Raw genomic sequence first — 26,300 nt, 5'->3', positions numbered from 1 at the left:
CATCAGAGAAGCCATACTTACAACTGGCTCTGCTCTGAGCATGTGACACAATCTCTTAGGAAACGCCAAATTAGGTCATGCCATGAATGCAACCTTGTTTCTATGATCTGCTTAATTCTATCAAGGAAGCTTAAAGTAGTGAATGGGATCTAACTTCAGAGGTCAGAGCAAAACATCTTGTGGTGTTTATTATTAACAACAATATTCTTATTAATTGAGATCAATTTTAATAAGGTAATCTGCTTATACTCTTTGGCTTCTGCATTTAAGGAAACAAATTGCATGTTTGGAGAAGGAAAAGCAAGAACAAGCTTTACGGAAAAACAAAAAAAAATCCTTCCAGTAGCACCTTAAAGACCAACTAAGTTAGTTCTTGGTATGAGCTTTCGTGTGCATGCACACTTCTTCAGATACCTGAACATTTTGTGCATGCACACGAAAGCTCATACCAAGAACTAACTTAGTTGGTCTTTAAGGTGCTACTGGAAGGAATTATTATTATTATTATTATTATTTTACTATGGCAGACCAACACGGCTACCTATCTGTAACTTTACGGAAAAGTTTGCTAAAGATTGGTGACCATCTTTGTAAGAAAAAGGAAGTCACAGAACTGTAGAATTGGAAGGGCTGGCTCAAAACAAGAATAGGTTACAGTTTATTCTGAAATATCTGAAACATTATGGTTATGCTGGTTCAAACATCACAATAAACAATAACAATGGCCAATTGGGAAAGAGAGGGTATAATTCATGTGACTAGGACAGGAAGTAGGTGGAAGGGTGCTCCCAATCTCCTCCCTAAATTTTGGTAATCTGGCCCTGTGTCTTTTGAGCTTGAATTGCCATTTTTCAAATAAAATAAAATAAAATAAAATAAAATAAAATAAAATAGTATTTGGAATATAATGGGACTTAAGCTGCCCTAACTATATACAAGATAATGGCCAAGAGTCTCCATAATCTTTCCTGTGCTATTACAACAAGATATTTTGGATTCCCTCATAAAACAGAAAGAATAGGTAATCCAAACTGGCTTTTGTTCAAAGACAACTGCAGTTATGCACGTTGGTGATTTTATGCATTCTCCTAACAGCAAGTGGAAGCCAAGTTTCAAAGTACTGTTTACTCATGTGCTTCCATTTTATTTGATCTTGGTTTAACATTTTAATGGCTGCATTTTTCAGCAATTAAAATTCCAGCTCATTCAACTGTGGTCAAGTGGCATTTTCTATTTCTCATTGCCATATGGTTGATTCTCCCCCAAATAAACAGAGGGCACAGGGTAAAGGACTCTGTGTAAAGTTCATTGACTAATGTGTTAAACTCTGTTCTTACATATAATATTCAGTGGGAATAAATCTATTAACACCATGCAGAGAAATTTAAAGCTAAATAGTTTGAAGTGAAATTGAAATGTTGGCTATATATTATTTTCGAAACATAGATTCCCCCCCCAGCCTATCTGTAGTATCTTCCTTAATATCAAAACATGATGTTAGGTGAATTGCAAATGTATATCAGGCTGAAAAAAATCATCAAGGTTCGCAAATGGATATGAAGCTAAAAATATTTACATCTCTTTGAAATTTCAAAGGTATACTTTTAGACCAACTGCTTTTACTATTGCTTCAAAAGAATAGTTCTGTGGTCCCCCTTTCTTTTAAATTGTTATTGTATTTTTTAAACTTGTAAACTACTTTAGAATACATGTTAATGGAGGAAAGAGGGGTAAACAAATAAAGTGAATTTAACACTTACTCTTGAGCCTTTCTCGGGAAAACATTGACAAGCTGTGCAATCCTGTCCACCACAACGACTAATATATGCATACTGACCCTATAAAGAAATGGAAGTTAGTCTTCTCATGTTTAACAATTTATTATTTTCAAACCTGTTGGCCCCAATCTAGCTAAATGTGCAGCATAATCCGATACAAAATTACTTGGAATTAGTCCCATTTGTGTGCAATTGGGTTATAATCTCAGGTAAGTAGAGATAGGATTGTTGCCATTTGGCTCAATAGGAGCAAACCATATATAACCTTATCTGGGTTGGGATGGTTATATTTTATTTAACATTTCAATATAATTTGGGAGAAATAAGGCATATCGGGGGCAGGGCAACCAGTTTCAAACAAATAATATTAAAATATTCCATTTGACAAAACAAGGTTTAACGTCAGTCAATGGATTTCCAAAGGCATCTATAACCTGTTCAAATAGTAAATGAATCACATATACCGTATTGGCCTGAATATAAGACGCACCTGCAAATAAGCTGCACCTTTAAAATTCAAGGCTTATTTGTGGGTGCGGCCCAGCTCCAGGCACTACTGTCCTGAATGGGGGGGCAGAGGGGTGCCCTGATCTAAGCGCACTGCACACCCACCTCCCGACACTACCTCCCCAAGCTGGCAGCGCTCGGTTCCGAATATGAGCTGCACTTCACAGTTGTAATTTGGAAAAAAAGTGTGGCTTATTTTTGGGCCAATACAGTATGAGAACATCTGTGGAAGCATCACTGGATGTCCACCAAGTTGGTGTGGCTCATGTGGCACCAACATGAAACTGAGCCTTCCATGCTATTGGCCCACTCCTTGGGAGTGCTCTTCCAATGGAAATTCAACAGGCACGCACCTCTATATTAACCTTCAAACATTTGCTGAAAGCTTTTCTTTACTGCCAGACTTACGCAGAAAATTAGGAAAAGCCGTTGACAGCCAGCTGATGGTCTGTTTAAATTTTGAGCGAATTTTATTGTGTTATAATTGTTATAAACTGCTTGATAATTTCAAAGGAATTGCAGTAGAAAAAGATTTTTGTAAATAAATAAGGTCACTTTGACAGAAAGGGGTTCCACATCCCTGTTATACCTGGTACAGCTATGCCACAGGGATAACTGAGTGTTGAAAAGTAGATGATATACTGTGTTTTAACTTTAATTTAATTTATGTTGACAGTAGCAAGGGACCTCCCGACTACACAGAGATTCGGGCAAGTCCACTGGTACCTGGACTGAATTGAACTATGCAGGTTGTATCTATGTGTGTTGCCCTGGTCATGGTAGACTAAGGCTTCCACAAGTGGAAGGGCAATGGAGGCGCTTTTTGCAAATTCCCTCATTCTCCTGCAGTTCCCATTGTCATATTTCATGCTACTCCAAAGGATTCTCCAAACCACCTATCAGAGATTTGTGGGAAGGAGGACACAGAAGGCAGTCAGTGAAATAATAATAATTTATTATTTGTACCCCGCCCATCTGGTTGGGTTTCCCCAGCCACTCTGGGCGGCTTCCAACAAAGATAAAAGATACACTGAAATGTCACATATTATCACCTTCCCTTTCTGTCATGGAAAACTCTGCTGGATCAAAGAGGCTTCCCTGAGTAGAAAGAGACAACTGGATGCAGCCCTGATATGACACTAGTCACATACCTTTTTTGCAAGTTTCTCTCCCTAATAACTCGTACTGTAGGTTTAAAATTTCATTTTTTGAAGGAGAACGCAGAGTTCTCTGGTAAAATGAACTCACTTTTTTCCTTATCTAAAATATTTCCAAAACATTTTGTGTTCTTGACCTTCAGCATGGACAAAAATCTGCATTCTCTGGTCATTCACCCTCCCAGCCTGTTTTATATCTTGAGACAGAATTAACATGGGAATGTGGAAATGTATTTCCTTTGTCTCCTTTGTTAAAATCGTGCTTTTTTAAAATTGGTTTTTTTCCTCCCAAAAAACAAAACTATTTCTTTACCATTCTAGGCAAAGTATTTTTTCAGTATTCTGCCTTGCACTGAAGATTAAAATGCTGGAATAGTCAAAACATAGATTAACAACTATTTATGATAGTTTCTCATAAAATAACTGACAATTCTCAATGAAAACTACCACTCTGTGGCTTTCAAGCTGCATTCCATGGAACCATCTGGTTAGTTCTAAGTTCACCATGGGTTCCTCTGTAAGAAGGTCTATAATGGCAAGCAATTTTCCATTACTAAGAACCAAAACAGATGTCACACCATTCATGCAATTAGCAACTGGCAAAATGGCTTTCTAAAGGTAAAATGCAGCAGTGGGGAACCCAATATGGACCAATCAATATCTGCACTGTGAGTCTGATATTATTTGTTGTAGAAGAGGGCTGAATGAACGAAGTATGTGCCCTAGAACATGCATAAGCAAACTTGGCCCTTCAGATGTTTTGGGACTACAACTCCCATGATCCCTAGCTAACAGGACCAGTGGTCAGGGATGATGGGAGTTGTAGTCCCAAAACATCTGGAGGGCCGAGTTTGCCTATGCCTGCCCTATAAGATATTCCAAGATCTCCAGAGATGTGCTGTGGTTCCATATCAGATGTGAAGGTTTTCTTCAGCCATCAGACAGAAGTCTGGAAACCAATGGTTTTTCTTTTGTAAAGAACTTACTATCCTTATTACTTTCATTGACTTTGTGAAATAGCCAATGTACTGACAGTCTTCAGTTTTCAAATTAATTGAGAATCTTTAAACATCTGAAACTATAAAGTACTGCATTCTCCCAATCAGCAGGTGTTTTCTATAATGCATACTTTGTTAAAAGAAATACTATGGGCACAGAATACAGATATGCATACATTAAAACACAAGAGTAGGCTCTTAACTGATTCTTCAGTATGCATTTTTTAATCTTGCAATTATAGCTTTAAAGCAAAATCCTATTAATGTCTACTTATTAATCCTATTAATGTCTACTTAGAAATAAATCTAGCTGAGTTTACCAGTAAGTGTATATAGAATTGCAGGCACATCAAATCCATCCATGCCCACAGTCTTAAATTTTACACTAACTGAGGTTTTTTTATATTATTATTCCATTGTTAGTGTCCTGTAATGAAACTAAGTATTTAATACTTTTTGTTTGTTTTGACTGGTCTAACATCCGTGTGTGTGTGTGTGTGTGTGTGTGTGTGTGTTGTAAAACCTTAAAAATGTGCCCTTCCAAGTGAATTCCAAAGATACCCCCTTTAAAAGCTCCTTCCAAAGTTTCCCACTTGTCTGATTAAAGTCATGCAGCTGAGCAGGAGCAACCAGCTCAAACTTCCTCACACACCAGATTGAAATAGTAGACTGAAACAAAGAAAGACTTGATTGCCTAGTAGTTCCTCCCAGGTGAGGTGAAGTGACATAGCTATGGCTGGCAGGAAAGCTTACTCTGTGATTTTAATGCCTTTGTGCGTGCTGGTCATATATGAGGCTGGTTACCCCATAGTATAAACCTCCCAAATTCTAACGTATTCTGTTAACAGATGGAAACAGTAAGAGAAGCAGGAAACTTTGATTCAAATAACTTACCCCTTTAACTGGTTGGAGTGAAAGAACAAATATCAGCCAACTGGTGGATAAGAAAATCAAGGTTAATTTATTCAACCCCAATTGACTAAAATACCAAGGAAACTAAAAAGCAGAGAGAAAAACTAAGCACTTTAAAAACTCTTTAGCATCCCCAGGGTAAAGATTTGGCAGCTATTCCATGATGTTCACTGTCTCCTGTATAATTTCATAAATACCATAATTTGATTTGGATAACATTCATGCACAGAGCAGGCCCAAGACGGTTGGAATGGGGGGGGGGGGGAAATGCCACCTCCCCACTGCTACCTCAAGGGTGGGGCAAATGAACTCCATTGTGAACAACTTCCTCTACCTGAGCTGCATGTACAAAATCAAAAGCTTACAGTGAAACCTTGTCTTTCCTTTTGGTCTATCCCCCAAGTAGGAATACTGTATGCTCCTATCATTCTATAGCATTTATTTACTCCTTCTGCCCCCTTTTGTTCTCTATTTGAAACACTATATGCTTGGATCCAGAGAACCACAAGCAAAGTTCTGCACATGAAAGGGGTCTTTTCTGCCTTGTACTTACCACCGGAGTACTTACAACAATCTTCTCATCAGTGCTCTCTACTATTTTCCTCTGCCCTGAATGACCACTGTTACCTCATCTTCAAATCTAAACAGAAATGTTTCAGGGAATTGATAAAGATGGTATATAATGCTTACCATGCAGCCGTGAAAATAAATGTAATCCGTTTTAAAGAACACATAGTGGATGCAGTTCATATCAGGACATTTGAGTTCAAGTCGTCACTATTTAATTTTCAATAATCAGGACTGTGTCTCGCTGCTCCTATTGGCCTGAAAACCGTGTTCCACATTCTTCTGCTGTTCTTGATCTGATGATAAGAGAAATATACAGGTGACTCAGCTTCACATGCCACATTTTTAAAATTATGTTTCAGGTGAGGTATGTTGGAAAATATCAACAAAACCTGCCAGAGATAAAGTCCAATGTAAATGATCAATTGCGCTCTCTATTATCATGGTTCAAATGCTCATTTGTTTTCCATGTAGGTTTCCTGTGTATGAAGTCCAGCTGCTCTTGGTATTTTGATCCCACTATCTGGCTAATATAAATCTGTTTTTCAAGGACCAAGTGCACCAACAAACACAAACAGATAAGAATGATTTGCTTGATGTTTGCAAAACATTTGTCCATGAAACAAAACTCATGAGGGTTAAAGGGATGCATTTTTGTAAGCAATTATGAAGGCTTTGATACAAAGGGAGGAAATAAACACAGTTTAGCGGCAATGGTTCCATCAGCAAAAACATTTCAGCTTACTTGATTGAATGATCTCCTCTCCTTCCCCCACATGCTGTTTTGGAGGTCCTCTCACTCCTCTGCAACAGCTGGAGAGATTAGGGGGAGCCCTGCTGTGCTAGCGGAAGTACCTGCTTCTGCTAGTAGGATACATTAGTTAAATCTGGCCCAGTAGGTCATCATCTTTATAGGGATGGACATTGTCCAGTAGCAGAGTGCATGTTTTGCGTGCAGAAAGTACCAGGATCAATCCTTGGCATCTCTAGCTAAAAAAGAAAAGGATCGTGGGATGCTTGCTGGGTGGTGTGCTGCTGCCAGCCAGAGTAGGAAATACTAGCCTAGACAGGACAAAAAAAAATCTGGCATAAGGCAGCTTCCTAATTTTTCCAAAATGACCTGTGTCTAAAACCTTCTCTAATTATGCTTTGTGCATGCTTAGTGGGATTCTTAACATACTTTCTTTTAAACAGCAGTCTCCACTGTTATGTGACAAACTGGTTTCGAAACTAACCTCAGTTCCAAAAGAGGTTTATCAAGCTGTACAGCAAATGCTCCTGCTTGAAAACCTCAAGCTGAAAGCCCCTTTGGCACGTGGAAGCTAGCCAGTATTTCTTCTGTGGAACTAGCCAATATTTATCAGAATCCAAGCATGTTTCTGGAACTGAGTTGTGGATCAAGCTAAGGCCACATGTCTGGTTTGATATAGGGGTTAAGAGCCCGAGCTTCAAATTAAAAAGTTCTCTGTTTGAATCTCCCCTCAGCCATGAGCTAGAGTTCAAAGCAAACAGATATGATAATAAATATAAGACTTTATTTTACACATCTATTTCCTCGCTTTCAACAATAGAGGAATGGTAGGTGGCAAGGGGGAGTTAATATTTTACCCCAAACTATGGTTCCATTAAACCCTCTCCTCAAGAAGCTGCTGTTAGCTTCAAGAGAGGTAAAGGACCCCTGGATGGTTAAGTCCAGTCAAAGGCAACTATGAGGTTGCATCACTCATCTCGCTTTCAGGCCAAGGGAACCAGCATTTGTTTACCAACAGCTTTCCATTTCATGTTTCCAGCAGGACTAAACTGCTTCTGGAGCAACAGAACACCGTGACGGAAACCAGAGCACATGGAAACACCATTTACCTTTCTGCTGCAGTGATACCTACTTATCTACTTGCACTGGCATGCTTTTGAAATGCTAGGTTGGCAGGAACAGGGACAGAGCAATGGGAACTCACCCCATTGCGGGGATTTGAACTGCTGACCTTCTGACTGGCAAGCCCCAGAGACTCAGTGGTTGAGACCACAGCACCACAGCTCCACTGGCACCTCACAGCAGATCCGGAGGTTTCTTTTTCATTGGGGACTGCAATGTAGGGGAAAGGTTAAAGTAGGGTTACCAGACATCCCTGTTTCCCAGGGACAGTACCCGGATTTGCGAATAAGTCCCCAGACAAATGTAATCCATGGATTTCATCTAATGTCCCCGGGAAAAACAGTCTCAGCAGCCTGGAGCAGTTGGCTCTGGCTGGCTTCAGGAGCTGCTCAGAAGTCCCCATATGATGGTGGTACAGGGGCTCTAAGATGCAGCTTCCTGGCTGCCTCCACCTTCCCGGACCCCAACAACTAAGCTGTGAAGGGAGGCTTCATGCTGCCTATCAGAGCAGCCTTCCAACTCCTACTTGCGTGCAAGCAGGAGTGGAGCAGGGATTTCTCAGCAGTGAAGGGAGGTTTCATGCTGGCTATCAGAGTTTGCATGCAAGCACGAGGGGGCAGGAATCTCTCAGTTAGGCAATGGGAAGCTTCCCTTCCCAGATGAGGGATCCTCGCCCCGTCCTGCTTGCACACAGGTAGGAATGGGATTGGGGCTGCTCTGATGGGAAGGGAGGCATCGCGCTGCCCGAGCCTCACTGCTGCCACCACTCTCGGCCCTCCTTCTCCGCCTTCCATGCCTGACCCACCACGCACCGCTTCACCACCACCACCACTGAAGACCCAACAACTCAGGGGATGCCCCGGCTCATGGAAAAAGGAGACAGAAGCCTCAAGAGGAAGGGGAAACGTGGAGGTTGAGGTCAAGGCGGCAGCCGCCCCTCTGCCACCGTCATCACTGCAGCATCAATGTCCCAAACGTAGTATTTATTTAATTATTTCATTTTATTTAAAGTGTCCCCGGATTCATAGGAAAAAAATCTGGTAACCTTAGGTTAAAGCCCTATTCCATGTGCTATATTTCTGACCCTCCTCTGTGGACCCCAAGGCTTCTATTGCTAAAATAAAAGAGACAAGTTAGATGCATTCTGTCACAGATTTAATACAGTGGTACCTCGGGTTAAGTATTTAATTCGTTCCGGAGGTCCGTTCTTAACCTGAAACTGTTCTTAACCTGAAGCACCACTTTAGCTAATGGGGCTTCCCACTGCTGCTGTGCCACCGGAGCATGATTTCTGTTCTCATCCTGAAGCAAAGTTCTTAACCCCAGGTACTATTTCTGGGCTAGCGGAGGCTGTAACCTGAAGCGTATGTAACCCGAGGTACCACTGTATATCTGTTTGGGCCCTCCCTGGGTAGTCTTTGGTACTCATTTTATTCCCAAAGCCTTCTTCACAAATGAGTATAGGCAGTGGAGGTTTAGGATCAGAATTTTCCTTTTTCTAGATGGGCTACCTTTTCCAGTTTGATGAGCATCATCTGCCCCTTGTTTCTCTCTATAGCATGTGCTGTAGCTGCATTCCCACTATTGGTATGGTCTGTTCCATCTGCTGGAGGATGAGTTATGATATTATGAGACAGGCTTATCCACTCTCTCCACACAGTGCATAATCTTATATATCTATTTATTATGCTCCCCACCCCAAAATCATGTCCCAGTGAATCTACACAGAAGGACGAGGAGGGTGACTTACTCTTTCACATATTCACAGCAGTCTAATTCTTCCAAAAAGAAAATAGTGGCAGATGGGCATTGTTATTCACAACATCTGTCTGGATAGCACTAGAAACATAGTTGCGGAGGTGAACACATCTTTCAGGAAGGATTTCTTTAATGTTACTTACTTGCATCATCTCTTTACTACCAGTTAGCAAAAGGTTCTCCTGGTGGTTCACAATTTTTACTCACTGAAATCAACAGACTTGACTTAATCGTGTTCATTCATTTCAATGGCTCTGCTCTGAGTAAAACACAGTGGAATACTACCATAAACCATAAAATATAAAAAACAGTACCTAAACATCAAAAAACTGCTAAAACAGAATAAAAGTAGATGAAATTTAGAAAAAAGGAAAAGAATAATAGCAACAATAACCTACAATGTTGTTGTGTCTCTGAAAAATAAAAAGTAAGGAATAATACATGGGTAGGCAAACTAAGGCCAGATCCAGCACAATCGCCTTCTAAATCTGGCCTGTGGACAGTCCAGGAATCAGCATGCTTTTACATGAGTAGAATGTGTCCTTTTATTTAAAATGCATCTCTGGGTTATTTGTGGGGCATAAGAATACATTCATTCCCCCCCCCAAAAAAAATACAGTCTGACCCCCCCCCAAGGTCTGAGGGACAGTGGACCAGCCCCCTACTGAAAAAGTTTGCTGACCTCTGGAATAATATATTTACAAATTCTTCACTCAGTGCAGCAAATACCACAACTGGTGTCAGGAGAGCAAGTTGAGAAGACCCTCTGAATATTGTATTAGACCCTAGGCAAGTATAGATGTATGGGAAGAAACGAGCCTTCAGGAAACCTGGCTTCAAGCTTCTTTAAGGCTTTACCAGCACTTTGAACTGAGCCTGGAGATAAACTGGGAGCCAGTGCAGATGACAAAATATTGGTGTAATAAGGTGGGGCCGGCCCATCCGAGATGCTGCCCTATTTTGGACCATCTGGCAGTTTCCAGACCATTTTCGAGGGGAACTCTACTTATAAGACATTGCCATGCTCACTTTCTTCAGAAATCCCAAGAAGAGACTTAACCACTGTGAACTATGGGCTAACCCAGCTTTCCCCTAGATAGGGAATCATGTTGTGTGGATGCACTTAGCAAACCAATACAAATATATCCGCTGGTGCTTAAAGTACGCTACCGTTGCTGTCCATGGTTATTGATACTTCTTTTGAAATGCGTTTTAAGCCTATTAGATTTCAGTGGGATAACATGTCCACAGAACTCTGGCATTGTCAATATAAACATGAAAAACACAGGCAAGTATAGCTTAATATCAAATAGAACAGAGGAGAAGGGGACCACTGGAAGTATGTCATTCTTAAATGGAAGCATGGTTCCCAATTTGTACTCAAGGCTGGTTTTCAGGAAGTAACACCTTCTTTCCCTGGATCAGTTAATGCAAAAAGCCTTACAGACAAGACAGCAGGATCATCTTACTGCACCTGCTGCCACAGCTCAATCTGTTGTGAGCAGGGAAATGACAGGGTAACTCAATGGCCGTGTTAGTCAAGGCCAAATCTTTCTTATATTGTGGTGAAAGGCAGTAATCGATTGGCGCTTGAGGCCAAGGAACAGCCACTGCTATAAGCCCCATGGTAAATTCCAGTGAAAAGTTAATGTTCATAAGGGACTATTCATGTGAGCCTGTGCAAGTTAACAGGTTACATGGCATGCTGAAGAGCTGTACATTTTTTTAAGCATGTACATAAAACTCACTGATATAATGCACCCCATTATATGATACAACGGTGTACAAAGGGATGGTTATGCACATAAATTCACATTGTTTCTTTTCCAGGCAAAAGGACCGGTAGCAGTTCTGTATAAGGATTCAGACTAAAAATATAGACGCACAATGGACACTATTCTCTAGCAGCTGTCATGTCTGCAAAGCCAAATGCCAAGCTATATGTTATGTTAAATGCACTGTGCTGGTAGCAGCTCTGGGGAGAGAGGATTTTTCCCTAGCGACTGCAAAGCAGGAGTTAAGGGTAATTCCCCACATGCCATGGGCCTCATCTTGATCAGAACTCCCTACCCACCCACCCACCCACCCCTTTAGCGCCTGCTTAAAACTAACATTCAGTGTGATCACACAGCACACATAGCATGTACTTCAGTCCCCAAGTGACCTGCCTCCAGATAAGCTGCACATCCCACCCCACCAATAACTGACTTGGTATTTCAATTCCTAGACATGATCATGCCAATGTACATATTCCAACTCAGAAAAATTAGGAATATAGCATGTAAAGGTAAAGGTAAAGGAACCCCTGACCATTAGGTCCATTTGTGACCGACTGGGGTTGCGGCGCTCATCTCGCTTTATTGGCTAAGGGAGCCGGCGTACAGCTTCCGGGTCATATGGCCAGCATGACTAAGCCACTTCTGGTGAACCAGAGCAGCACACGGAAACACCATTTACCTTCCCACCAGAGCGGTACCTATTTATCTACTTGCACTTTGACGTGCTTTCGAACTGCTAGGTTGGCAGAAGCAGGGACCGAGCAACGGGATCTCACCCCGTCGCAGGGATTCGAACCGCCGATCAGCAAGTCCTAGGCTCTGTGGTTTAACCCACAGCACCACCCGCGTCCCTTTTAATGTAGCATGTACTTATACATAAATTGCTTCAAAGTGAGGCTATTGGTTTAACTTCTCTATTCAACATACTTTGCTTACTTGTAAAGTATCTCCCTTGAAGACTGAGATCTCAGAAGAAAAGCTGACATAAATTTATTCAGGACACACTTCTGTGCCTCACACACAAGCATCGTCCACAGCCATTTTCAAAAAGATTAGGAAAGACTGCAATATTTCCTTTGTACATTGAGGTGCATGCAGAATCATAAGCGCTGGAAGGGACCCTGAGGATCATCTAGTCTAACCCCCTTCTCAAAGCAGGAGTATGCAGGGATCAATCCCCACAGATGATGCAGCCCAGAACACCAGCCCTTCAAGTTACCCATTTGGTTCATGGGGTGAAAATGGGGTTGATGGAACAGACTGCTCATGCTTCAAGGCCAACTTTCTAGTGATGGTGCACAAAGGAAAGGAACAGATGCTGTAATGGGTGTGGTAACGCTTGCACTACAGTTTTGGACCGAGCCATGTGCGTGAATTGCTGCTGCTCGACAGGAATTGCTAATGGGAGGTTCCATGTTCAACCACTGGCATCTTCATAGATGCTGGAAGGGATCCTGAGGATCATCTAGTCTAACCCCTTGCAATGCAGGAATATGCAGCTGTCCCGAGAGTCTCTGCTAGCTTGGCAATATCTGCACCACGCTCCAACCAACTGAGCTATCCAGGGTCAATGCAGCTTTCGGAATTTCAAGTAGCAGCTCAGCCGCAGCCTGAGACCCAGTTGAGAGCTGCAGCCAGTTCAAATAGGCAATACTGGGCGACATGGGCCAGTGATCACACTCTGTGTAAGACTGTGCCATATTATTTTTGCTTGCCTTGGTAGGATTGGCCTAGTGCCTGTATAACTTACATCAGGGGTAGCCAACATGGTGCTGTCTTGATGTTGCTGGACAACAACTCCCCATCACCCCTGACCATTGGCCATTCCATCTGGGACTAATGGGAGCCACGTCGGCCAACAATGTCACGTGCATTGGCTCAGTATGCCTGATATGTTTAAAGTTTCTACCTAGAAAGTCAGCGGAAATTGTGCCTCCTGGATCTAGGTGGACCAAAGTTTTTTTGCTGCCTGAAGCAGAGCTCAGATTGTGCTTTGCCAGCCCCACCCTAGCACTGGAGAAAGCTGAATATCTATGCAGGTTAGTAAAGCAAAAATATTTGAGATGCCTCCCTTCAGATATCAATTTGCAGTGCAAGAGTTACGGTACTTTGTAAGCATACATACCAAGCTTCCTAGTGATATTTATTGTCCTGCATATATATCCTGCCTCTCTTCTGCCATGGAACATGATGTGGCATCAGTGTAGATCCCAGCCAGTCACCCAACAAGTCACTAACCAGGTCCAGACCGGCTTAGCTTCTGCAAGCTGAATTATGTACCTCCAGATAGCTCAGTTGGTTAGAGTGTGGCGCTGATAACGCCAAGGTTGCAGGTTTGATCCCCGTATGGGACAGCTACTGCCTATTGCTGACGGACCCGAGAAACTGCCTGACATGCGCCCCCCGCCACCTTTTTATCCAAGCGCTCACAGGCAACAGCCTACTTCATCCTTTGCCTGACAGGAAAACAAACCCCGGAGAGCCAGCAAAGATTACCTCCCGTCCCTGCTCCGCCGGGGGCGTGGGGGGGGGGGAGGCGGGGGAGTATCACGGTGGGATTTTATCCAAGTGACTTTTTTTTAGGGCTCGGAAGTTCCTGGCTGGAAACTGAAGGACCACCATAGAAAAAGGCTGAGAGGAAAAGACGCCCTTTCCCGCAGAGAACGTCGCCACAGGTGCCTGACGAGACGCGCCCCACTTCCCGGGACACCTTCGCTTCCCCGCGCGCGCCACGCATTCCCTTCCCGCGAGAGTCTCTGAAGTACCTCACTTCAAGGGGACCAAGCCCTGAGGAGCCGCTCGCGTCTCCGCGCCTCGGCGTCCCGCCGCGCTCTCCCGGCCCCGGCGAAGCAAGCGCCGCCAAGCCAGGCGTGAAGCGACTCTCGCGCTTCGCTTCTCTCTCTTTGCGGGTTGCTTCGCCCCGCCCTCGATTCTCCCCCCCCCTCCCTTCTCGCACCTCCAGCTTCCACGCGCCTTCCCGCAGCTTCGGCCCCGCCCCGGGCTATCCCGAGGGGCTGCCCATACGCGGACCTCTCTCGGGGGGCGCAAAGCAAGCAGCGAGAGAGAGAGAGAGAGAGAGAGAGAGAGAGAGAGAGAGAGAGAGAGAGAGAGAGGCGCCAGCGCCGCGCCGCCGCACCGTCGAGGGAACTCACTTGGCGCTGAGGGAAAGTGGCAAGAGGAGGAGGAGCCGTCGCGCCTGGTCCGTGAATGGTGACAGCGGGTCTGTCAGGGACGGAGCTGCGGACCGCGCGACCTGTGGCACTGAGAAGGCGAGAGAGAGAGGAGGACCCGAGAGGGAGAGCGCGCGCCAGAGAGTTGAGGGGGAAGCGCGCCGTGAGGCATGAAGGAGCCCGCGCGCCCCGGCTCCTGGTGTCTCGGGCTGTTGTTTTTCGCTGCCCTGCTGAGCGCTTCGCCGGGGCAGCAGGAGGACCGCCTCCCCATTGCTGTGGCTGCAAAGGTGAGTTGAGGGCCAGCGCTGAAACCTGCTGCCTCGGGGTTGGCTGACGTCCCTCCCGCTCTGCTTTCCTATTCGTTTCTTACAGGGCTTCTGTGGCCTTTAGAAGTTGCGTGACAGGCAGAAGTGGCTTCACGTGTGGAATGTCTTATCTGTCAAGTAGCCCAAAGGCCTAGGGACTCTGCCAAAGGAGGAAAAGGGAGCAGCTCAGTGCATGCTGTACCTTCCACCACCCCACCACCCAGAAGTATGGGAAGGTGGTTGTGGTTACTGTGTGGCAAGGGGAATCACACTCTGTGTGTGCTCAAAGGCACTCTTGCCTTCATTAATTACTTGCTGACGTTCCATGCCCAACGTTCTGGCTCACTCTGAAAATCTGACTGATCCCATGGTTGAGACCAATTCCTGTCTCTCAAGATTGGCTGGTGAACCTTCTGGTTTTCTGCTCTTTAAAGCTTGCTCGTCTATCAGGAGGTATCTTTCTTATTGCACCTGCCTTTTGCTTGGCATCTGCACTGCACTGCACAGGTGGATTTGGGAGGGTAACTTGTGATGGGCTTTGACATGGTTAAATGGATGGATATTTGGGTTCCTTCTGTCTTTAGTCGTTTGCCCCACATGTTTGCCAGTCAAGTTGTAAATGTGAGAACCATCCCAGAAAGGAAAAAAAGAAAAGAGACAGTGCAGTGATGCAGCTGCTTGCCTGACACTTCCCTTGTATGAATTACAGTACTGGGTTAGAATCATAGAATCATAAAATCATAGAGTTGGAAGAGACCACAAGGGCCATCGAGTCCAACCCCCTGCCAAGCAGGAAACACCATCAGAGCACTCCTGACATATGGTTGTCAAGCCTCTGCTTAAAGACCTCCAAAGAAGGAGACTCCACCATACTCCTTGGCAGCAAATTCCACTGTCGAACAGCTCTTACTGTCAGGAAGTTCTTCCTAATGTTTAGGTGGAATCTTCTTTCTTGTAGTTTGGATCCATTGCTCCATGTCCGCTTCTCTGGAGCAGCAGAAAACAACCTTTCTCCCTCCTCTATGTGACATCCTTTTATATATTTGAACATGGCTATCATATCACCCCTTAACCTCCTCTTCTCCAGGCTAAACATGCCCAGCTCCCTTAGCTGTTCCTCATAAGGCATCGTTTCCAGGCCTTTGACCATTTGGTTGACAATGCTGTTTGCCGTATGGCTCATATGCTCATCCAATCTGCAACCAAAATTCATTTGTAAGCATGCATGCCTGGTGACAATTTAGCAGCACTGCATCAATCCTTTTGGAGCCACTGTATGGAGGGGTCACCATCATGACATCATGACATCACTGGTCCTGAAAGACCTACATTCGCTCCCAGTACGTTTCCAAGCACAATTAAAAGTGTTGGTGCTGACCTAGCCTCGGCCCAGTATGCCTGAAGGAGTGTCTCCACCCCCATCATTCAGCCCGGACACTGAGTTCCAGCTCCGAGGGCCTTCTGGCAGTTCCCCCTCACTGCAAGATGTGAGCTTACAGGGAACCAGGCAGAGGGCCTTCTCAGTAGTGGCGCCTTCCCTGTGGAATGCCCTCCCATCAGAAGTCAAGGAAATAAACAACTATCTGACTTTTAGAAGACATCTGAAGGCAGCCCTGTTTAGGGAAGTTTTTAATGTTTGATGTTTTATCATGTTTTTAATATGCAATAAATTATAATTATCATTATCATCATCCTCTGCAGGGGCATGTGTTCCCACAGAGGCTTTCTTGGGTGCTCCTCCTTCCACTGATTAAACTTGAAAGAAGCATGTATCCAGTAGAATAGGGTGTGGGTTGTGTGTGTGTGTTGCCCACAACATTTTTCCCAGTTGGATAATGTGCCCACTGGCCCAAACAGTTGCAGCTGTGTAGCTGTTACAGTAACACCTTCCACTGTAATGCCCACAATAAACCAATATTCTATCTGGGAATCCTGATTATAGGTTTATAGGCTGGAGGGACCAAAGGGTATTTAAATATAACCTGTTGGCCCAAACCTGCTCCCTCCATGCCTTCTTACCATCCCCAATTAATTTATGTTATTTGGATCACAGTGTGCCACAAATTGAAAGCAGGAGTAATTGGGCTGTCATAAGAAGGGACCTACTGGATGAGATGATAAGTAGACTTGTCCAACGTTCAACGTCTTGTTTCATATTTAAGCAGGCCATGAAAACAACCACCCTCCCTCTAGCAACTCCTGTTATGAGGCATGGGCCATTTGAACAATGGCTAACAACCACTGACAGATTTATCATCTATGAATGTGTCCTATCTTCCTTTAAAACCATTTAAGCTAAGCGCTATAATCACCACACGTTGTGGCAGCAAATACCGGTACTTTAAATTTATGCATTGTGTAAAGAAGTACTTCGTCTTGTGTGTCCTAAATCTAACTCTCCATCAACGTCATTAGTGACCCTGAGTTCTAATTAGAGAGGGAAAAACTTCTCTACACATTCTTCCGCAATTTGATAAACCTCTGTCATACTCCCCTTTATTCATCTTCCCCACCCCCTTTTAAAAAATAGCAATCCCTGAACACTCTAGCATTTTCTCTTGGGGGATGTGCTCCAGGCTTTTATAAACCTGATTGCTCTTTTTGAGTTGTTTCTAGTTGATTTAATAACATTTGTTTAAAAAAAGAGAGAGCAGGAAATCAGGATATTGCAAGCTTTCCAACAGAGTGCGTGCTAAAGCTAACATCCCTGTTCACAGGCAAATGAGGGCTCTGCTCACTTTGGCCCAGTGAGTACTGCCCATAGCACCCACTTCCCCTGCCCCTCAAGTTCATCTAGGGCAGGGCAGCGGAAGGGGATGACCGTGGGTAGGCCATTGTGGGGAGTCTTCTCCACTGGGACTATGCGTACTGGAATCCCCAGCAGAAAATGATGCAGCAAACAGTACCTTCAGGAGGCAAACAGCAGCCTCAGGTGTGACATTGGGTGGGTTAAAAAGGTGAAACTCTCTCCTCTGTGCCACAGTCCTAATCTGGTTTTTTTTGGAGGGGCGGTATCCAGCTGGAAGCTGTGTGCTTCACCAAGGACAGCAACAAGGACTGAGATAGCTCTTTTGTGTACAAAAGCAATGAAAACCAAACACAGATTGCCATTTTGCAAAAAATAATATGCAATAAGCCACAATGTAATGAATTGGGGGAGCAAGCCTAACTATGGGGAGCCAGTGTAAATTATCCTAGCTGCAGCGTTACTGGCAAAAGTTATGCCAGATCCAGACTCTGTTCAGGAACAGGGCTAAGCCTAGGAGAAACAAGCCTTTTAAACCACTCTTTTTGATTGCTCAACTTATGCCGGGTTCCCAGGGTCACGTGGCCATGCTGTGTCCCAGCTGAGCCAGGATGGGCAAGAGATGCTGGCATATCTCTACTTGGGCCAGGTGAGGAAGTTATGCTGGTGTAACCCGGCTGAGCTTGGAACATCCTGGCTCAGTCAGAGATCCACTGGATTCTTAACCCCATAACCCTGACAGTTCTAGGGTTCAGATTGTGCCCTTAATTTCAGAAATATAAAACCTATAATAATGCATTTAATGCAAAATGATAATACTGTAAAACACATTTTTTTGGCCAATATTACAAGTTAAATGTAAATGCAAATAACTGATATAGCTATTTCACAGGGAAAATAATCTACAATAGAAAATACTTATTTCTATGGTAAATTATTTGTGCAGATAGAAATGACTTACATCTAGTCTATATTTTTATATATACTTTATTTGTGCATGGTTGCAATTGGCCACTTTTTCTTCTTTTTTGGCTGTTCTCAATTCTGAATCATTTATCTCACCCTCATAAATTTATCTCAGTGCTCATTTCTGACTTAGATGATTTATAAATAAACATCATTTTTTCTGTTTATATTATTATTGTTATTATTAAATGTATATGCCCATGTGGTTTGTTACCCATTTACAACTATAAGATAAATTATGAAATCCATATATAATTAAAATGCACAGTAAAAATTATTCCACCAGAACATTAAAAACATTAATAATTGAAATGTACTATATTACAAGCCTGTGAAAAAGCCTGCTAATGTTGTAATAGCAAGGGAATTTCAAAGCAAAATCCCTCCCCCAACAAACTGTTTGTCCTGGGAAGTTTTGGATGCTATAATTGTTATTTACATTCTTTACCAATTTTCTAATAGCATTCCTTAACATACCTAAACAGATATAGTATCCTCCCTTGCTTTGCCTTGCAGCTTCCTTGGCAGGTCATTGCATCCAAATACCGCTGATTTAATTCTTTGGGTGGCTGTGCCCTCTCTTCAGGCATTGTGGCCAAAATGCTGCATGCTACCCCAATCTTCAAGTGGCGAGAGATTCCAGGGGTTCCAGGCTGAGGCATAGCATGGGGAAAAGGGGCCTACCAGGGCAATTGCCCCAGGCGCAAAAAAAATTAGGCACACCTCTGCAGCTGCTCCCTGTCCTGCCCGCCTGCCTCACCTGAGCAGCATGCTGAGCAAGAACTGGGAGAGGATGAGCCCTTGAATCCCTTGGCCACACAGCGTGCAGCACCAGTGGAAGAGATGGGTGGACGGTGAGACTTGCGGCCATGGTGGCACTCCCCAGCTCAAGGAAGAGCACACACATGCCCTGCCACTGCTCTGCAGCTCCGGCTTGTGACATCAGCGTGCCGCATGGAGGCCCCAGTGAGAGGGCATAATACTTGCCTTAGAGGGTGCAATACCCAGGTTTGGTTTCCTTGGAATAATGAGGGACAGCATAGACCAAGGGTCAGCAAACGTTTTCAGCAGGGGGCTGGTCCACGGTCCCTCAGACCTTGTGGGAGGCTGGACTATATTTTTTGGGGGGGGGGAATGAACAAATTCCTATGCCCCACAAATAACCCAGAGATGCATTTTAAATAAAAGCACACATTCTACTCATGTAAAAACATGCTGATTCCCAGACCGTCTGCGGGCCAGATTTAGAAGGCATTTGGTCTGGATCCAGCCTCTGGGCCTTAGTTTGCCTACCCATGGCATAGACTCTGGTATCTTTATGGTGTATCATTTATTTACACATATATACATCCAGGGCTGACAGCACTGGAAGGTCTTGCTTCTCCCATAGTCACAGCCTTGGACTCAAGCAGGAATCCATCATGGCTCTCAGCCTCTGGCTTCTGCCAGCTTCCTCCCAGCTCTCACACACTCCGCTCTGACTGTTGTCCTTCTCACTGCCAGCCAAGTGAGGTTTCATTTTGCCACGATCAGCCTGTGGAAAAGAAGATATAGCAAATATTTTAAAACAAACCATAAAGAGCACATGGGTGTTCAAAAAGTGGTGTAGGAAGGCGGAAATAAAAACATGGTGTGTTGTAGGGGGTTAGAGAGTTGAATCAGGACCTGGGAGACCAGGGTTCAAATCCCCACTCAGCTGGGAAGCTCACTGGGTAACCTTGGGCCAGTCACTCACTCTCAGCCTAGCCTACTTCACAGAGTTGTTGTGAGGCTAAAATGGGGAGGAGGAGAACTACATAGGCCACCTTAAGCTCCTCAGAGGGAAGTTGAGATATAAATGTAAGTAAGTAAGTTTGGTGCTCTATCACTGAACTATGGCTCCTCTGCCATAGGGTCTCATCTCAGGGCAGGTGCTTCCACTGAGATACTGCCTTTGAGCAGTGCGCTCTGAACATGCTCAGAGGAACTCTGAGGCCCTCCCTCATTTGTCTCCCCAGCAACTGGCACTCAGTGGCTTGCCACCTCTGAATCTGGGTGCAGGATTGGCTCCTGCCTTGAGAGGACCCTGGGCAAGATGCCCTGTGTCATTCAGCCCTTTTAAACTTGGTTGCAATGGCTCCAAGCAGAACTGGGCAGCTGTGTATACATTCCTCTTTAATTTACCACAGTGCCCCAGAGATGAGGGAAATCAAAAGCATGGCTAGATCCAGCTGACTGGCACTGCTCAGAGTGCTGGGCCAGAAAAATAAAAACAAGGAAGGGTAGCAAAATAATAATAATGGGAGCACTGAGCAGGCAAGACATGCTGCCCTGGCATTTGGATCAAGGGAGTTTCTCAAGGGTGTCAAGTGCAGATGCCAGCCCTGCCTATATGTTCCTGTTTAGTTGTTACACTGCAATGTGTTATACGTAGGGCTGTCTTTGAATATGGTTTGGAAGCTTCAGCTGGTGGAGAATTCAGTGGCTAGGTTGCTCACTGGGACAAGACAGTTAGAAGATATTTCACCGATCTTGGACTGACAGCACTGGCTGCCAGCTAGTTTCTGGGTCCAATTCAAAATGCTGGTTTTGACCTATAAACCCTTAAATGGCTCAGGACTACAATACCTGAATGACCGCCTCTCGCCATATAAACAGTCTCAGAGTCTGCGTTCATCAGAGGACCTTTTCTACCATTTTGTTTTACTTATTTACTAGTTTTTATCCTTTATTTTATTCTGTGAACTGCCCTGAGATCTTATGATAAAGGGTGGTGTATAACTCAATCAATCAATCAATCAATCAAAGAAGCAAATAAAAGCCGCTGAGTTTATTTAATACACTTCTAAAACCATCAAAGCAAGTCCTCATCACCACACCTTATGGCAGAGGATGTTGTGAACAGATCATGAATTGTATAAGGGGTAGAGGTAGAAACATACCTGTGGCAGCATAGTGGACTTAAAAGGCCTGTAGAATGGATCAGAGCAATAGTATGAGGGGAAATGTCTGGGAAGGCATAGATAAGGAGTGTAGCGGTTGTGGCCTCTCGGGAACAACAGCTAAGACTCAGACAAGACAAGATGCCCATTGCACAATTATCAATTGCACAATTTCTAAAAACAAGAACAATTTACAGGTGTGGGGGCCCTGATTCAGATTGCTAGCCTGGCATGGGGGTAGAAGGGCTTTAACTCTTTGCCTCCTGCTCCACTCCCAGTCTAAATCACAGTCTCAACACCTGCAATTTACAATTCTGTAGGAAATTACATGCACCAGGCAGTTTGCTACACATATTTCTCAACAGCAAAGAAGTTTTTACATTAAGTAGTGCTTTCTCCATGTCCCAAATATCTGCATCAGCTATAAGGTGTACTAGTTTTGGTGTGTTTACTATTTTCACTTTAGAGAATGGGCACTGGCCACAGTTTCTTTCTGCATGATCATTGATCTCTGCTACTGGAAAGTAAAGCTTTGGCTGTTCGAGATTAAGCTCACAAGATTAAACTTCCTATTCATTCTCTTGCAAAAAAACACAACAACAAATATCAGCTTCTAGAAGCACTGCAAATGATGCTGCTTTATCTGGCCAGATAATACTTGAAAGTTAGAAGGGCTGCTTACAGAAATGTTAGTCTTGCACTTAAGTAATGGTTCACACACCTTCCCTGGCATTGTTCCCCAGTTTAAAAAAACTGTACAAGAGTAATCCATTAGCTCTACTTTCTTATAATGATAATGCTAGGTGAAATAAAAATTCCAAATGTTTGAATCATTCTGAATGTATTTTTCAAAGTTGCCTGTACTTAAAATCCTTCTAAACCCTAAATTGGCTTCTCTGGTCACCAATCTCACCTACTCTCATTGTTGCCCTTGTATGCGTACCTGCCTTCTTAAGCATTGCCTCACCTTTTACCTCTACTGCTGTCCTCTTCTGCTCCTCATTATTACATCCTCTGTTCCCTCAGATTAAGAAACACAGATGTTTTTTCTCCTTTGCTTCCGGCCATTTCTCCAGACTATAATCTGCATTTGGAGCAATGTGATGATAGCGGTTTCTGTAATGCTTAGTTGACATGGTGATTATGTAACACAAAAGACTCAGTACATGGCTCATTACTGCCCACTGCTCACTTTTTACAGTTTGACCAAATTCTATGAGTAAATCAGTAATCCTTTTATACAGCGTCAGCTGGTACAAATCTGTTCTTAAAACAAAGGTCGAGGTGATGTAAAAAATTTTTTGTGGCTGGATGTTATTAATCAAGTGCCAATCCAGAACAGGTCCCATTGACTGTGCCTTCAATCAAGTAAACAAAATATAATCCCACAATTGTCAATGAAATCAGGAACAAGGAGTTATATTGGCTCTAGTTCACAGTCAAAGTTTCAGATTGCAGCAGTCTTTTCACAGTATCTTATTACCATCCTATTCTATGCACTCTTCTTGTGCTAATTTTATCCAACTTTAATGTTTCCTATTTCAGTTTATTTTTGAGTGTCATCATCAAATAGCAACTTTTGTGAGCCTGTTAAATAGTCCACAGGGCTTTTTTTTTTTTTAGGAGGGGAAGGGAATAATCAAAGGAATGGATTGCATTGCAATTAGTGTAATCATAACTATTCTTATAGACTGCTATTTATATCTGCCAGCCAGATTATGCAGAGGTCAAGTACCGTCCAGTAATTATTCTTGAGATTGCAAAGCTGTTTCATTTGGCATTGTGGCTTCAGATTCAATTCATACAGTAAATCAAAAGTAATATAATTAAATGCCTAGCTACAAGCGAAATCCTGTGCATGTTTACTCAGAAGTAACTGTGTTCAGTGGAGCTTTCTTCCAGGTAAATGTATTTAGATTTGCAGCCTAAGTATTTGATGTGTACAGAAATACATATTCTAGGGCAGGCTTCCTCAGCCTTGGCCCTCCAGGTGTTTTGAGACTACAATTCCCATCATCCTTGACCACTGGTCCTGCTAGCTAGGGATCATGGGAGTTGTAGGCCAAAAACATCTGGAGGTTGAGGAAGCCTGTTCTAGGTTAAAGTGTATTTTAGTGAAAATAACACACAAAGTTGCATCATATTAGGGGAAATTGCTTTCAAAGATATCAAAGGTATGTCCAATAGAATTCAGTGTAGCTTATTCCCAGTTAAGTGGGGTTAAGATTGCAGCCTTAGTTCTCACAAAACGTGCATAGGATTACGCAACATGGTCTTGGCTATATATCATCTACACAGAGCTGCCTAGTGCATATAAGTACCATATACTCATACCCCCTCCCCACATTACTCATGGCCCTCAAATGCAAAGCTTCTCAACATTATAAACAAACTTTCTTGATTGCTCGCTCCGTTATTCATTTAAGAAACTTGATATAACATGCTCCTTCAAAACCTATTTCACCTTTCAGTTTTGTTTTGTTTTTCTATTGCTGCTATTCACCTCAAAGAGACCAGTGTGCAGCAGCAATATAAGAATATATGTGCACTCTTAGGCAGTGCTTCCTCCCCACCCCCTAGAAAAATAGAAGCTGGAACTCATCATGAAGTTATTACAGTAAGCGTCACACCAAAAAAAAGGACAGGTGCTGGTACTTCTTACTCTTGAGTACTCCCTGGGCACTGCTCTTAGGGTAGTCATATGGGAATAGAGGACATAACTCCTGTAAAACAGCACAGGAACCTTGCACCTTAAAAGTTGTATAGAAGAAGGGATGGCAGCAGGGGTAGTTATCTTCTTGAAGTCCCTTTTCTATTACCACTATTAAAGATGCAGAAGCCCTGTGCTCTTTTTCACCAGGCTATCTTTTTTTCACCAGGCTATCCTCGGCTAAATGTGTAACTTTTTTCAGTAATAATTAGTAAACAGACTTGCCAACCGACTGTTTGTGTGTGTTCTGCACCAACAATTTGTTAATTCCATTTCTAACCTTGGGAGGAATTCGGTGTGGTGCTATGGCAATCATTCCTTCCACACAAGCATTTCACCTTGCCAGACAGAATTATCTCCCAAGCCAATTTTGGGGGGTACAGGGGGAGGAGAAGATGGAAAGCCCCACTATGCTAGCAGAAGTCCTTGTGTTGAATCTGGCCCCTAGAAATTAATTCGGCGTTCACCCTGCCCACCCCATGCTAAATTAGCAGTGCAATCCTGTACATGTTTACTCAGAAGTAAGCCCTCTTGAGTTCAGTGGATCCCAGCTTGCACACCAGCAGCATTTGGTGCCCCATAGTCCACTGCTGGATCCTTGTGCACCATTTGCAACTCTCCAGGAAATTACATGATTTCAGTAATGAACTGAAAAACAATCTAAACAAATCACTTTGAAGAACAATGAATCCTGAAATTAGACAGCTGATAAGTTGCTTAATAGGGACACGGGTGGCGCTGTGAGTTAAACCACAGAGCCTAGGACTTGCCGATCAGAAGATCGGCGGTTCAAATCCCCATGACGGGGTGAGCTCCCGTTGCTCAGTCCTTGCTCCTGCCAACCTAGCAGTTCGAAAGCACGTCAAAGTGCAAGTAGATAAATAGGTACCGCTCCGGCGGCATTTCCGTGCGCTGCTCTGGTTTGCCAGAAGCGTCTTAGTCATGCTGGCCACATGACCCGGAAGCTGTACGCCGGCTCCCTCGGCCGATAAAGCGAGATGAGTGCCGTAACCCCAGAGTCGGTCACGACTGGACCTAATGGTCAGGGGTCCCTTTACCTTTACCTTATGTTGCTTAATTGGAAATCAAAATTTGTGATTATCTGAAGGAGCTAGGTTTTTATCAAGTAAGGCAAAGCTCCACGCATTTTGAATGCATATGTGTTCATAGCTAGAATCCATTGGAGACATTGGTTACCTTCCAGTGTCTGTTTGGCTGCCTTCCAGAAGAAAATCCAGTTCACAAATGATTGCACAGCATGTTAAGATTTGGGGAACTGACATATTTTCTTGCATCTCATCATCTCATAATTTTGCTGTATGTTGTCTATACTTATTGAAGGCTTAATAATTGGATTTTATTATACTGGTTCTAGCAATCACCAAGAAAACATATAAAGCTCTAGTGAATTCATGTTTGATGCTCACAATGCATGAAACAATTTTAGTATATTGGTATTTTGCTTTGCTAGCAGTATTCTAGAATTACGGACCTGACTCACCAGTTCCTTGCATTTGTAGTCAGGTCCCTCCTTCTCTAAACTGCTGCTTAAGCAAAATTCTCCACTTACTTAGGCTTGTTCTTATAATTTGAATTCATTTTGTCTCTTCCACTTGGATGAATTTCAGTCTACAATACAAGACTGGGAAGTGTTAAGTATTTAAAAGGAACACTGGGCAGGTGGAGTCTAGTGGCTAGAGAACCCAGTATTTACTGAACACTCTTTGCACTCTTTTTTTCCTTGTGTGAAAACTGGAATGCATCAGGTTTCCCAGTAAGAGATAGGCCTGGCCATGATAACAATATTGCCCTTGAATTGCCCCTGATAGACACATAACTTGGCAATTACATTCAGTTTAGTGGACTCACTGTGTGCCGCAGTTGCTGCAAACATAATAATCCTTTCTACCTGCTTGACTTCAGTTACTCTCTCATTGACTGGGGAAATGTACATTCAAACTGTATTAAAGACAATGTTTTAGAATTTTGCATTTGGAACAGGGGAGGCAATCCTAAATTTAATCCTGAGTGGCACTCAAGACCAGGGTTGTTGTTATTGAGGGAGCCCTAGTGGCAAATGGTCCAGATCTTTTGCACTGGAGCACAGATCTTCTGCCCCCTACCCTTAAAATACACACCATAAAAATCCTGTTG

The 26,300-nt window shown here is 43.5% G+C and overlaps 2 protein-coding genes across 4 annotated transcripts in view; one reads left to right on the top strand and one right to left on the bottom strand.

Moving 5' to 3' along the window:
* Positions 1-14,578, bottom strand: part of COL4A4 (collagen type IV alpha 4 chain) — a 66,016-nt gene extending 51,438 nt beyond the window's left edge. The window contains exons 1-4 of one of the 3 annotated variants that reach the window (XM_081910295.1): positions 14,481-14,578; positions 6,043-6,215; positions 5,335-5,374; positions 1,761-1,838 (exon numbers count right to left, since the gene is read on the bottom strand). In XM_081910295.1, coding sequence (XP_081766421.1) covers positions 1,761-1,838; positions 5,335-5,374; positions 6,043-6,086 — 162 coding nt within the window. In that variant the 5' untranslated portion in view covers positions 6,087-6,215; positions 14,481-14,578. Of the gene's footprint in view, positions 1-1,760; positions 1,839-3,889; positions 4,090-5,334; positions 5,437-6,042; positions 6,216-14,093; positions 14,264-14,480 lie in introns of those variants that run through there. The other 2 variants (XM_081910293.1, XM_081910294.1) reach the window with 2 other exon arrangements.
* A 71-nt stretch (positions 14,579-14,649) lies between these two features.
* COL4A3 (collagen type IV alpha 3 chain) overlaps positions 14,650-26,300 on the top strand; it is a 72,904-nt gene continuing 61,253 nt past the window's right edge. The window contains exon 1 of the mRNA XM_081910296.1: positions 14,650-14,785. Within this exon, the coding sequence (XP_081766422.1) occupies positions 14,669-14,785 (117 nt within the window). The 5' untranslated portion in view covers positions 14,650-14,668. The remainder of the gene's footprint in view (positions 14,786-26,300) is intronic.

Source organism: Podarcis melisellensis, assembly GCF_964234715.1.
Source record: "Podarcis melisellensis genome assembly, chromosome: 5".
NCBI classification, from domain to species: Eukaryota; Metazoa; Chordata; class Lepidosauria; order Squamata; family Lacertidae; genus Podarcis; species Podarcis melisellensis.
Note: the sequence above shows the minus strand (reverse complement) of the source record. Positions and strands in the feature narration are given on the sequence as shown.